The sequence below is a fragment of the Cloeon dipterum genome, chromosome 2 (genome assembly GCF_949628265.1).
Source record: "Cloeon dipterum chromosome 2, ieCloDipt1.1, whole genome shotgun sequence".
Classification (NCBI taxonomy): domain Eukaryota; kingdom Metazoa; phylum Arthropoda; class Insecta; order Ephemeroptera; family Baetidae; genus Cloeon; species Cloeon dipterum.
The window spans coordinates 35,288,057-35,301,497 of NC_088787.1; the positions used below are offsets into that span (position 1 = coordinate 35,288,057).

General features: G+C 37.1%; 4 protein-coding genes across 4 annotated transcripts; 1 reads left to right on the top strand and 3 right to left on the bottom strand.

The window, feature by feature from the left end:
* Position 1: 1 nt before the first annotated feature.
* LOC135937580 (RCC1 and BTB domain-containing protein 1-like) lies at positions 2-2,184 on the bottom strand. Its single transcript, XM_065480737.1, has 9 exons — positions 2,109-2,184; positions 1,848-2,000; positions 1,547-1,785; positions 872-1,122; positions 715-809; positions 484-656; positions 306-433; positions 152-249; positions 2-93 (listed from the first exon to the last, which is right to left on the bottom strand). Exons 1-9 carry the CDS (start codon positions 2,182-2,184, stop codon positions 2-4), a joined length of 1,305 nt encoding a protein of 434 aa, XP_065336809.1.
* Positions 2,185-2,612: 428 nt separating this feature from the next.
* On the bottom strand, positions 2,613-5,433 carry LOC135937147 (RCC1 and BTB domain-containing protein 2-like). Its single transcript, XM_065480236.1, has 11 exons — positions 5,271-5,433; positions 4,962-5,111; positions 4,666-4,889; positions 4,448-4,606; positions 3,957-4,204; positions 3,812-3,903; positions 3,588-3,757; positions 3,407-3,531; positions 3,254-3,351; positions 3,065-3,195; positions 2,613-3,008 (listed from the first exon to the last, which is right to left on the bottom strand). The coding sequence occupies exons 1-11, from the start codon at positions 5,341-5,343 to the stop codon at positions 2,874-2,876; spliced, it is 1,605 nt and encodes a 534-aa protein (XP_065336308.1). The 5' UTR covers positions 5,344-5,433; the 3' UTR covers positions 2,613-2,873.
* Positions 5,434-6,622: 1,189 nt separating this feature from the next.
* On the bottom strand, positions 6,623-9,267 carry LOC135936839 (RCC1 and BTB domain-containing protein 1-like). Its single transcript, XM_065479813.1, has 10 exons — positions 9,121-9,267; positions 8,813-8,962; positions 8,291-8,731; positions 7,782-8,035; positions 7,629-7,720; positions 7,404-7,573; positions 7,226-7,350; positions 7,072-7,169; positions 6,885-7,015; positions 6,623-6,826 (listed from the first exon to the last, which is right to left on the bottom strand). Exons 4-10 carry the CDS (start codon positions 7,787-7,789, stop codon positions 6,692-6,694), a joined length of 759 nt encoding a protein of 252 aa, XP_065335885.1. The 5' UTR covers positions 7,790-8,035; positions 8,291-8,731; positions 8,813-8,962; positions 9,121-9,267; the 3' UTR covers positions 6,623-6,691.
* Positions 9,268-9,547: 280 nt separating this feature from the next.
* LOC135937581 (RCC1 and BTB domain-containing protein 1-like) lies at positions 9,548-12,447 on the top strand. Its single transcript, XM_065480738.1, has 11 exons — positions 9,548-9,791; positions 9,944-10,093; positions 10,178-10,425; positions 10,484-10,642; positions 10,892-11,136; positions 11,200-11,291; positions 11,364-11,530; positions 11,573-11,697; positions 11,754-11,851; positions 11,908-12,038; positions 12,100-12,447. The coding sequence occupies exons 1-11, from the start codon at positions 9,578-9,580 to the stop codon at positions 12,232-12,234; spliced, it is 1,764 nt and encodes a 587-aa protein (XP_065336810.1). The 5' UTR covers positions 9,548-9,577; the 3' UTR covers positions 12,235-12,447.
* Positions 12,448-13,441: the final 994 nt, after the last annotated feature.

The window sequence follows — 13,441 nt, forward strand, 5'->3', positions numbered from 1 at the left end:
TTCATTTTGCACTGTTAAGACCTGATTTGAGAATCTTTTTGCACTCGTCCTTCAGATCAGCCACCCGAAAAACGTGGGCCAAGGAGTAAACATCTGGAAAATAGTATTTAAAATGTAAAATTCTCTATCTAAACGTGAAATTAATTTTTACCAAGAGCAAGGTCAGGCGTGAAATCAACTTCATCAGTGTAGAAATATTTTAGGAACGCGTAGAAAGCGTCGTAGCTGTGATCCTCAATGATCTTTTCCCTGAAAGAAAATCAAAGCGTAAATATATGAAAAAAATAAACCAACCGTTTGAATACTTCTGGTAACTGTCCTCCCAATCACCCGCCAGAAACAGATCCTGGAACAAGTCGCTGCTGATAGTCAAGATAGTCTTGTGAACGTGGATTTTCTTCCCCTCGACAATAAATGCAAAGTCAGCAGTTTCCTGAAACAAGAAATAGAACATTCTCTGCAAATGAATAGCAAAACTCTCACAGGATTGTCAAACGCTTTCCTTAGACGCTCAATTACTCTCAGGCCTTTCGCCTTGCTCTGATCTTCCACCAATTTCAATTGAAAACGTCGGTAGATCAATGGAGGATTGGCAACAGCGAAAACTTCGTCAAATGACGAGTAGGAAGTGAGCACTGGTTTCAAATCAACTCTGCCTACAATTAATTTGAAGTGGTGATTTAGGAAATTTTTCATTTATCTAAATTCATATACAAGAATTGTAATCGGCCCAAATATAAACCTTGTTTTCCTGAGTGATTGCAGCGCATGGGTGGCCCCAGTAATGAGTGGCAGCAATTTCTCTAACCCTTTGTGTAAAAAAGATAGTTTACGCAAAAACAAATATATACACCACAGCTTTTTGTCTCACCTTCCGATCTTTGTTGAAATCATGGTTGGACTCTTGACAAACTGGGTAGTCCCATTTCCCAACTGGCCTCTATGATTTTCTCCCCATGAGTAAATTTTTCCGTCGTCAGATAAAGCGAGAGTGAAAAAGGGTCCACAAACGATTTGGGAAATCACGACTTCTAGGTCGATCACCTGGCAGGGACTACATTCCTTGCTTAAAGTTGAAGATACGCCCAACATGCCATTTGTGTTGGCACCCCAAGCGATAATCTTTAACAAAATTCAGATTATTATATTAATTAACAAAAGCTATTAGAAAATTATTAAGTTTATTTTAATAGCTAGAAAACAATTAAAATGAAATCAAAAATTATCACACTTAAAAGTCTAAAAATATATTAAATTATAATTATCCTAAGAATCGAAAAAGTCTTATCTCGAAATTGTGACGGTTATTATGGAAATAAATTAAATACCTCTCCTGATTGCATCAGGAGCGCAAAAGAAGAGTATTTTTGGCATGCAACTGAGGTTGCAATTTTCCCGTCCAGCAGTCCGCCAACCTTTCGTGGAAGCAATTGGATGTCTCCTGAGGTCCCCAAACCTAATTGACCTGCACTATTCAGACCGAAAGCGTGTACCTGATTTGCGGAAAATGAATAAAATGGGATTATATTTACAAAAATAATTTCACCTCTCCCCCTGAAGTCAAAGCCAGCGTATGTAAACCGCCAGAGGCCACTTGGACAACCTTTTTCTCTTTTAGAGAGCCTGAAATTTTTGTGGGCACTTTGGTATATTTTGTGGTTCCTAATCCAAGCTGTCCATTTTTATTTTCTCCCCAAGAGAACACGGAACCGGATCTTGAGATGGCGAAAAGGGAGAAAAATTGTCCTTCACAATCGCCAACAAAGGCGACACTATATTCAAACCCTGTACCATTATCCAAAATTAAAAAAAAAACAGGGATATATTTACATGTCATTAATTATTACCTTGAATTCCTTGCCCACACAAAATTTCAATGCGCTTGAGCTCATCATCCACTTCGTCTTCATCGCCGGTTCCAAGACACCCATTTATATTTTCTCCGAAAGCAAGCACCTCATCATTTTCCAGGACAATAATTACATTTTCGGCTTGAGAGCCTAAAAATTATAATTGAAACATGAAATACGTTAAAATCATTGTTGTATATGAGAAATCCAAATAAAAAGATTCAAAATTAATACGTTAATTTAATTCGATTTTCATACCGAAAACGATTGCAGTTCGAATCTCTTTCTCCTGATAACCAAAGTAGGCCCACTTCCTCCTTAGCAATTTGGACATTATTTTTGGCGATTTTGATAAAGACGAAAATTATGTAGCACGCATGTTGCGCAAACACACACGAGACGACACGACAAGAGAGTTCTGCTATCGCAGCGTTAACTGTCTCTTCTATCTGGTTAACTTTCGTGGCGCCACACTGCTATAGTTGCACTACACACTAAGATGCCCTAATGAGCAATAAAAATTTGAAAAATATATTGGTATTGCTCTTCTTCTTGACTAATATTTTGAAACATTTCCCAAATGTTCTTCTTAATGTTGTAATATTTATTTGAAAGTCCTATTTTGTTTTAATTTTCTATATTCCCTATTATATATTGCATAAATAGATGAGTAGCTCAATTAAATAGGAAATATTATAAAACATCTCTAACGACTTTTTCAAATTATAAGCAAATTTTATTATATATTTTAAGTTAGTAAGACAAACTGCATGAGCGCAATTGTTCAATGAGAAACTATTATCAGATTTTCTTTTAACTTGCCGCCCGACGGAAAACTACCAAAAAGGATTCATTTGTGCTCTCATCAGACTCAAAATTGTACAAGACATCATATTTTTATCATATAATTTTGTTTTTTAACAATTGACTACATCTCTGACGTTGTCTCAGATTCGCGAGACAAAAACATTACAGCATAATAGCCTACGCATGAGCGCAATAGATCAAAGAAAAACTATTCCATTAGTTTTTCTTTCCAGCAGCAAACCAACGAAACACTTCCATAACGACTTCTCTCTTGCGATCATCAGACTCAAAATTGTCCATGACATCAACCCAACGCTTCTCGCAAAATTTCACGCAGACCTCACACAGGTCCTTTAATCCAAAACATAAAATGTGTTAAAACTACCAGGATTATTTTGATCTCATACCTTAGCTCCCAGCAAAGTTGCTTTCTCGTATAAAAATGAAGCGTTTTGCAATGTCAGGCCGGATTTGAGTATCTTTTTGCACACCTCCATCAGATCAGTCACCAGATAAAAGCGGGCTACGGTGTAAACATCTGAAAAATTAAATTATATAGAAAATTAGTCTCCATAAATGCGAAATGAATAGTGTACCTAGAGCAAGTTCAGCTGTGAAATTGACTTTCCCAGTGTAGAAGTACTTGAGGAACGCGTAGAAGGCGTCGTAGCTGTGATCCTCGACTATCAGCTCCCTGAAAGAAAATCACGGAAATAAAAACGATTAAATAACAACGACGGTTCCAATACTTTTGACAACTGTCCTTCCAATCGCCCAAAAACAAATTCTTGAACACGTCGCTGACCAGGATCAAAATAATCTTGTGCACGTGGATTTTCTTCCCTTCGACAATGAACGCAAAGTCAGCTGTTTCCTGTAACAAGAAAAAAGATTACGGATACTTTCTACTAGAGTAACCAGAAGTCTTACAGGGTTGTCAAACACTTCTGGAAAACGCTTGCTTATGGGGCATTTTCTTTTACTCTCATCCTCCGTAATTTTCATTGGAAATCGCTGGTAGGTTACAGAAGGAGAGGCAGTAGCGAAAACTTCGTCAAATGACGAAAACGAAGTGACGATTGGTTTCAAAACCAATTGACCTACATTGAATTTAATTAATGCAATCAAAGCATGTGAATGAACTAAATCTATACCATTGCAATTGCCCCAAATGTAAACCTTGTCGTCTTCAGTGATTGCAGCGCTCGGGTGGCTCCCATAATGAGTGGCAGCAATGTCCTTGACTCTGTGTAAAAAAGATTAGTTATCTATAGTTGCTCAAAGACAAATATACCTCACCTTCCCATCTCTGTTGTAATAATGGTAGGTCTATTGAGCCAAATTCTCTTCTCTGAATGGCTGTTGTAGATTACTCCCCAAGAGTAAATTTTTCCGTCGTCCGATAAAGCGAGAATGAAAAAGTCTGCGCAAACAATTTGGGAAATCACGACTCCTTCCAAGCCGATCACCTTACAGGGACTGCATTCATGTTCTGACGTTGAAGATGAGCCCAAGAAGCAATCTCGGTTGTAACCCCAAGCGCAAATCTTGAAATATTAAAAGAGAGAATATTAGAAGCTTGTAGGAAATTTGAATTGCTAGAAAATAATTAATGCAGACAAACCAATAGTTGAAATGCAAGAGTTGTTTTATTTCAGAATCATGTCCAAATAAGAGTAATAATATTTTGATTACATAATATTGATTGGTTAAAGTCCAAATAATTTTCAAAATAAACCATAATTGTTTTCAATGACCTCGCAATTCTGAGGGTTTACGGAAATAAATACCTTTCCTGATTGTAGGAGTGCAAAAGAAGAGTATTTTTGGCATGCAACTGAGGCTACAATAATCCCGTCCAGGAGTCCGCCAACCCTCTGTGGAAGCAGTTGGTTGTCTTTGGACCCCAAACCTAATTGGCCATAGGCATTACAACCGAATGCGTATACCTGTTAATATGAAAATTTAAGAATTTTAAACAATATTTATACAACGCTATTGATTTCACCTCTCCCTCTGACGTCAAAGTTAGTGTATGATAACCGCCACAAGCCACTTGGACAACCTTTTTGTGCTCTAGACAACCTGAAATTTTGGTGGGCACTTCGGTGCATTCTTTGGTTCCTAATCCAAGCTGTCCACTGCCATTATTTCCCCAAGAGAATACAGAACCAGATCCAGAAATTGCCAACATGTGGAATTTATCTCGGTCAAAGATGCCACATTCCAACCCTGCACCATTATGTTAGAGTTTTACATAGTTAAAAATCTACATACATTTTTATACATAAAATTTATACATACCTTCGATTCCTTGCCCACACAAATTCTCAATGCGCTTAAGCTCATCCACTTCATCTAGGTTGCCTACTCCAAGACACCCTCTTTTATTTTTTCCAAAGGCAAACACCTCATCATTTGCCAGGACAATAATTACATTTTCTCCGTTTTTGCCTGAAAATGAGGAAAAAATGATAGTAGAAACAAGCAATGTTTAATTCACGTATCCCTTCCAATCGGTTATAAGATACAGCAATTCAAACAAAAGATACAATAAGATTCAGAATGAAAATATGTGACGAATTACGACAGAAATCTTCTCGATTTTCTTACCGAAAACGATTGCAGTTCGAATCTCACTCTTCTGATAACCAAAATTGGCCCACTTCTCTAGTAATTTAGACATCCCGAACAAGGATGATCAAAGATTTATGTCAAGACAAAAATATTATTAAGAATTTCTGCAGTCTCAGTTTCCTCTCCAGGGTCAAGCAAAGTTACCAACAGGACACACCCACCCAGCTGATTAATCTCTTTTACTCAAGTCGTCAAGTCAAGATATTTATCGTGGCAGCACTAGCAACAATACTGCGCGACTGCGCGTGCAACTATTAGCATTAGCACTGGTGCGGAAGCGTTGACAAAAACTAATGAGTTTCCGATTCTTTAACCGCGCGGATTATGTTGCTATATCATGAAACTCCAAATTTTAATTCTTCATTCTTCACAGCCGCTTGATTTCTGACAGTGAGCTGGGCACTAGCTGGGTTGCATTGTATAATTATGAAGGCGATTTAAATTTTTTAGTATTACTTCGTGTGAAAAACGTAAAAAAACGAAAAATTGGTTTCCGGATGCCCCTCGGTACATTTTTTAAAGTTGGACCATTTTTCGAATTACCACGAATTTTAATCAAAGCAATAATATGGCGAGGTTCATCAATTGGAGGTGTCAGGCTTGGCATTTATGAGCCGAACGAACCATTATCAGAATTGATTTAATGATGCCATCAATTCGATTTGATAAATAATTTTATTACCCTGCCTGCATGGTTAGGGAACACAATATAGCGAGAATGAGAGAGTGCTCAGATAAATGGTAGTGAAAATCTGAAAATTTTATTACAGCGATGCCAGAAAAATGCGAAGCATGTAGGGAAACAAGATAATAGCAGTTTCGGCTTTATTTAAATATAATTGATGAAACAACCAGAAATTATTAGAACAAATGGCCGAACCAATACAATATAAAATATTAATTAATTGAAGATTGTTAACAATTCTCAAGACTAAAATCTCGTAAGATGATTGACTAATAAGCAAAAAAATGTAGCAGTGAAAACGTAATAATGCGAAAGCGAGCAATCGAAACACACAAAAGCGCTTTCAGAATTGGCCATAATATATACTTTTCAAGTCACGAGAGAAGAGAGCAAAACAATAATATTGAATGCTCCGTAAAAATCAGCATTCTAGACGCAGTTATTCGCCCCAAAGGAGCCCAATACAGAATACACGCACGATAATATTACTCACACTTGAACACAAGGGCGAGTTTTCTCTTTTAGTTCGCGCCTGACTGCTGCATGCCATCAGAGAATTGATTAATTAACTATATAGGAAGTATGTTAGTTAAACTTAAGTTAATCTTAAATTTTATAAGATTTTTTATTATTTGAAATTCGCTTTAAAAAACATTACAGCATAATAGCCTATCTACGCATGTGCGCAATAAATCTAAGAAAAACTATTCCATTAGTTTTTCTTTCCTGCAGCCAACCAACGAAACACTTCCATGACGACTTCCGTCTTGCAGTCATCAGACTCCAAATTGTCTACGACATCAACCCAACGCTTCTTGCAAAATTTAATGCAAAACTCACAAAGGTCCTTAATAAAAAATTAAAGTGTTAAATCTATCGGGATTATTTTGAAACATTGATCTCACCTTAGCTCCCAGCAAAGTTGCTTTCTCGTACACAGCAGCAGCGTTTTGCATTGTCAGGCCTGATTTGAGAATCTTTTCGCACTCGTTCATCAGATCCGTCACCAGATAAAAGCGGGCTAGGGCGTAAACTTCTGCACAAATCATTTTAAAAATAATTATCCAAATATATGCGAAATTAAGTTAATACCAAGTGCAAGTTCAGAAGTAAAATTGACTTCATCCGTGTAGAAATACTTGAGGAACACGTAAAATGCACCGTAGCTGTGATCCTCGATGATCTGCTCCCTGATAGAATTTCCAAAACATATAAGCACGATAAAATTAAACTATAACCTAAATACTTTTGGCAACTGTCCTTCCAATCACCTAGGAACAAATTCTTGAACACGTCGCTGCCCAAGACCAAAATAATCTTGTGCGCGTGGATTTTCTTGCCCCCGACAATGAATGCAAAGTCAGCAGTTTCCTGAAATGAAAAGGATGAAGGAATTTTTCTAGGAGAGTGAATAGATATCTCACAGGTTTGTCAAACACTTCTGGAAAACGCTTCATGATTGGGCCTTTCCTCTTAATCTCATCCTTAGTATTTTGCAATGGAAATCGCTGGTAGGTCATTGGAGGAGTGGCAACAGCAAACACATCGTCAAATGTCAAGAAGGAAGTGAGGGTTGGTTTCAGAACAATTTGGCCTGCAGTTAAAATTTAAGAACTGTTAATTAACATTTCATCGAACAAAATTCATACCATTACACCTGCCCCAAATGTAAACCTTGTTTTCTTCAGTGATAGCAGCGCATGGGTGGCTTTCGTATTGAGTGGCAGCAATGTCTTTAACCCTGAGTGAAAAGATTTAATTTTCTAGTTGCTCTAAAACAAATAATCCAAGACAGGTCTCACCTTCCCATCGCTGCTGTTGAAATAATGGATAGTCTCTTGAGCCGATAAGTTTCCTTTTCCTGCTGGAGTTTGAAGATAAGTCCCCATGAGTAGATTTTACCATCGTTAGATAAAGCTAGAGTGATATATGGTCCACAAACGATTTGGAAAATCACGACTCCTTTCAGGCCGAGCACCTTGCAGGGACTACGTTCATCCTCTGAAGTTGAAGATGAGCCTAACCTGCCATCTCGGTTGTCACCCCAAGTGCAAACCTTTAACAATACAGAGATATTATTAGAGAAGCATATAGGAAATTTAAATTGCAATAGACAGTTGTATATGTTATGCAAACAAAGATAAATTGTTGCTTAAAATAATTTTTAAATGCAAGCGAAAATTCGATTCAGAATCAGTTCAATTAGGTATTAAAATACTTAGATTAGTTTAAGTTTAAGTCCTAAAATCCTAAATAAAGCTTTTCTATTTTCAATGACCTAGTAATTCCGATGGCTTACGGAAGTAAATACCTTTCCTGATTGTAAGAGTGCAAATGAAGATAATTTTTGGCATGCGACTGAGGCTATAATTTTCCCATCCAGCAGTCCGCCAACCCTCTGTGGAAGCCAGTGAACGTTTGTGGTTCCCAAACCTAATTGACCATAATTGTTTTGACCGAAAGCGTAAACCTGATTTATGGAAACAGAATAAATTGGATTATCTACAAAATAATTTTAATTTCACTTCTCCCTCTGAAGTCAAAGCTAGTGTATGTTTACCGCCACAGGCCACTTGGACAACCCTTTTCTGCTCTAAAGAACCTGCAATTTTGGTGGGCACTTAGGTGTACTCTTTGGTTCCTAATCCAAGCTGTCCAAAATCATTTTCTCCCCAAGAGAATACGGAACCAGATCCAGAAATAGCAAAAGTGCAGTAGCTACCGCCATTACAGATGACACCATATTCAATCCCTTCATCATATTATTAGAGTGGTATGATTAAAATTCTTAAAAATCAACAAATAATCATTCACAAATAAAATGTATACATACCTTCGATTTTTTGCCCACACAAATTCTCAATGCGATTGAGTTTTTTGACTTCACCTTCGACGCCAGCCCCAAGGCAACCATTTTGGTTTTTTCCAAAAGCGAGCACTTCATCATTTTTGAGCACAATAATTACGTTTCCTCCGTTTGAGCCTGCAAATGAGGAAAATGATAGTATAGAAACAAATAACGTTTAAATATAACTTCTCCCTTCCAATCGGTCACAATGCAAAATCAGAACTTGTAACAATATAGATACAAAATAAATTTAATACACCGTGAATTACGATAATAATATTAGATTTTGTTACCGAAAACGATTGTAGTTCGAATCTCACTTTTCTGATAGCCAAAATTGGCCCACTTCTCTAGCAATTTGGACATGACGAACCAAGGATGATCCAAGATTTCGACCAAAAAGCAAAATATTAGACGCACGCACGATGCACATATGCACGTCTGCACGACAAGCGAGTGAAGCGCTAGCGCTGAAGCGACGAACGACGAAGCGAGGCAACTTCTGATCACTTTTTTGCTATCCCTTACAAAGTAGAGAGTAGAGGGCGTATTCGCATGTATTGTGCTGCCGTCTATATTGACTTCTGGTACTTATCCTGTTGATTTAAAAATTTTATTTTTGTATTTGCTGGCAGCACTATCGCATCAACGTTTATTATACATTACTGTAGAGAGCTCTCAAATTTCTACTCTATATTATTTTAAATTACTGTGAAAAACAGTTGAGTGGAGGAAGGCGTGGACCCGTGGATGCTTGAAATATTGCATTGCTTGCCTGCGTGGATTCTGAATTCTGAATTGGGAAGTGGGAAGAGACCCTCGACTCGTGCGTGCGTGGCGTGCCAGTGCGTGCATAAAATTTTTTGTCCAGATCAAAATCTCTTGTTCGCTATGTCAAAATTGCTAGTGAAGTGGGCCAATTTTGGTTTTCAGATGAGTGAAATTCGAACTGCAATCGTTTTTGGTAACGAAATCTAATTTTTCCATCGTAATTCTCGTGTATGTATTTATTTTGTATCTGTTTGAAATTCTGATTTCTTATAACCGATTGGAATAAGGGATAAGCTAAGTGATTTAAACATTGTTGGTTTCCCTAATCATTTTCCTCGTTTTCAGGCAAAAACGGAGGAAATGTAATTATTGTCCTCGAAAACGATGAGGTGCTTGCCTTTGGAGAAAATCAAGATGGATGTCTTGGAACTGGCGTCGAATTTAAAGTGAATGAGCTCAAGCGCATTGAAAATTTGTGTGGGCAAAGAATCGAAGGTATACATTATTTACTTGTCAATTATTAACAACTGTTGATTTTTAAGAATTTTGATCATGCAAAACTCAAATAATATGGTGCAGGGTTTGAATATGGTGTCATCCTTGATGACGATAGCAGCGAATTCAGCGAATTGCGAATTTTTATTTTCGCCATTTCTGGATCTGGTTCCGCATTCTCTTGGGGAGAAAATGATTTTGGACAGCTTGGATTAGGAATCAAACAATACACCAAAGTGCCCACCAAAATTTCAGGATTGCTTGAGCACAAAAAGGTTGTCCAAGTGGCTTGTGGCAGTGATCATACACTAGCTTTGACTTCAGAGGGAGAGGTGATGAAGTTAAAATTATTTTATAGATAATCCAATTTATTCTGCTTCCATAAATCAGGTATATGCTTTCGGTCGAAACAATTATGGCCAATTAGGTTTGGGAACCACAAACGACCACTGGCTTCCACAGAGGGTTGGCGGACTGCTGGATGGGAAAATTGTAACCTCAGTTGCATGCCAAGCCTTCTCTTCTATTGCACTCCTACATTCAGGAAAGGTATTAATTTATTTGTGTAAACCACAGCAATTACGAGGCCGTTGAGAATAATAATGCTATTATTTGAAAATCAGGACTTAAACTAATAATGAAAAAGTTTTAAATATGTACTTCAGACTATGATTATCAAATGAATCATTGCTAGCATTTAAATTATTTTGAAATTTTTGTTGGCTTTATATTAATAATTATATAGCAATTTAAATTTCCTACAAGCTCTTCTAATAAAATCTGTCCTTATTGTTCAAGATTTGTGCTTGGGGTTTCAACCGGGGTGACATGTTGAGCTTGTCTTCAACTTCAGAACATGAATGCAGTCCCTGCAAGGTGATCGGCTTGAAAGGAATAGTGATTTCCAAAATCGCATGTGGACTCTGTTTCACTCTTGCTTTATCTAACGTTGGAGAAACTTACTCATGGGGTGTATTCAGCATCAGCGAGTCTGGACAGAATGGGCTCGAAAGACCATTCATTATTTCAAAAATGATGGGAAGGTGAGACCAACAATAACCCAGGATTTTATTTAGAGCAACTAGAAAATTAATCTTTTATTACAGGGTTAAAGATATTGCTGCCACTCATTACGAGAGCCACCCATGCGCTGCAATCAATGAAAAGAACCAAGTTTACATTTGGGGCAGTTGCAATGGTATAAATTATATCATATATGAAGTTACTTTCAATGCTCTAATTGTTACGTAACATCTTAAATTCACTGTAGGTTCATTTGATTTGAATCCAATGCTCACTTCACTCTCGTCATTTGACGACGTTTACGCTGTTTCCTCTCCTCCTGTGATCTACAAGCGATTTCCATGTAATATTGCGAAGGATGAGATTAAGAGGAAAGACCCGGTAATCAAGCGTTTTCCAGAAGTGTTGATTTTTGTTGATTCAGAAAAATTTCCTTTATCTTTTTTCTCATATCAGGAAACAGCTGACATTACATTCATTGTCGAAGGGAAGAAAATCCACGTGCACAAGATTATCTTAATCTTGGGAAGCGACGTGTTCAAGAATTTGTTCCTTGGTGATTGGGAGGACAGTTCCAAAAAGTATGAAAGGCTCTGGTTTTATTAATCATTTTAATTCATTTGATTTTATTTTTTAGGGAGCAGATCGTTGAGAAGTACAGCTACAACGCCTTCTACGCGTTCCTCAAGTACTTCTACACGGATGATGTTGATTTCACGCCTGAACTTGCCCTTGGTATAAAATTAATTTCATATTTATTCGAAGACTAATTTTTAAAATCAATTTTGCAGAAATTTACGCCATAGCCCACTTCTATCTGGTGACTGGTCTGATGGAGGAGTGTGAAACGATTCTCAAATCTGGTCTGACAGAGGAAAACGCTGCTGCTATTTACGAGAAGGCAATTCTCTTCGGAGCTAAGGTTAGATTAAAGTTTCAAAATTTCTCTGAATTTGAATAATATTTTTACTTTTTGGATGCAGGGCTTGTGCGATTTCTGCTTTAAATATTGCAGGGAGAATTTGCTTCGTGTCGTGGACAATTTGGAGTCTGATGAGAGCAAGAGTCAAGTCTTGTTGGACGTGTTCCGTCGGGCGGCTAATCAAAAGAAAAACTGATTGAATAGTTTTGGCCTTGATCAATATATTGCACTCGTGCCGTTTGTCTTTGCTAATTAAAATTATTTAACAAAGTTAGTTTCTAATGTGAAATCTTAAAGATGTTTCTAGTATATCCTACTGGTAATTGTGCTACTCATCTATTATCCGTTAAATTAAATTAACTGAATCCAAGTCACAGTTAAATTTAGATTATTGTGGATTATTTTGTACAGTCTTTTGATAAATTGCAGCTCGTGTCCAAATTAAATTTCGATTTTTTGTAGAATTTTGTATATTTCTATTACAAAAGCAAACGCACCCTGGAAGTTCTCTATTCGCAGCGGTTATAAGTACCTGCTTATGTACTAAATAAAGGTCAAAAATTTGATGTTCAACGCAAATGAAGAAAATTAAACATTCGAAGATGACATTTCAGTGCTTGTTGCTGTCCTGGCAGCGAAGTAAACTCAAAACTACTGTTTGTAATCGATAATTTGATTGGATAAGTATTTTTCCTGGAAGTAGGTCTTCAGAGCTGTTGTGAAACTTATTTCCAGGGTGGATCCCAGGGCTGACAACGAAAAAACCGCCAAGAAAGAAGTTGAGCGGCTTAATTGCGGTTCAGGGCGGCGTCGTCCACCTCGAGCCAGACATGGCACCGACCACCAGGAAATTATATATCTATAATTATTGCGTTAGATAAAAATGTCACTCTTTAATGATCATACTAAATAATTTTCACGCGTTCCTCTACCTCAAGTATTTACACACGATGAGGTAGATTTCAATGTTTAAATATTTACTCGCGCATCATACATTATATAGATTATCAAAAGACAGCAAATTATGAGATTTGAGAGGGCGAAAAATAGCACAGCAGTCGCCGAGGAGCAGCAAAAAGCGGTCTAATCGCGGCTTTAAATTTCTTTTCCCCGACCGGTCAGGCTCATTACGCACGAGTTTTAGAAATTAATCATTCATAATTCAATCGGGAGGATTAAATAATTGATAGATCTGATCGAGCCATTTACACAATTTGGAATAATAAATAATGATCTGTGATTCGTGAATATAAATTTAAAAACGTGATTTTTAATGTTAATTTAGCTAATTTTTTATCTCTTTCTTACGAAATCGAAAGATCGCAATTTATTTTAAACCAGGCCTATATATATGATGGCGCAATAAGGCAAGGTGCGCTGCTACACGTTAATATCCTTATCCA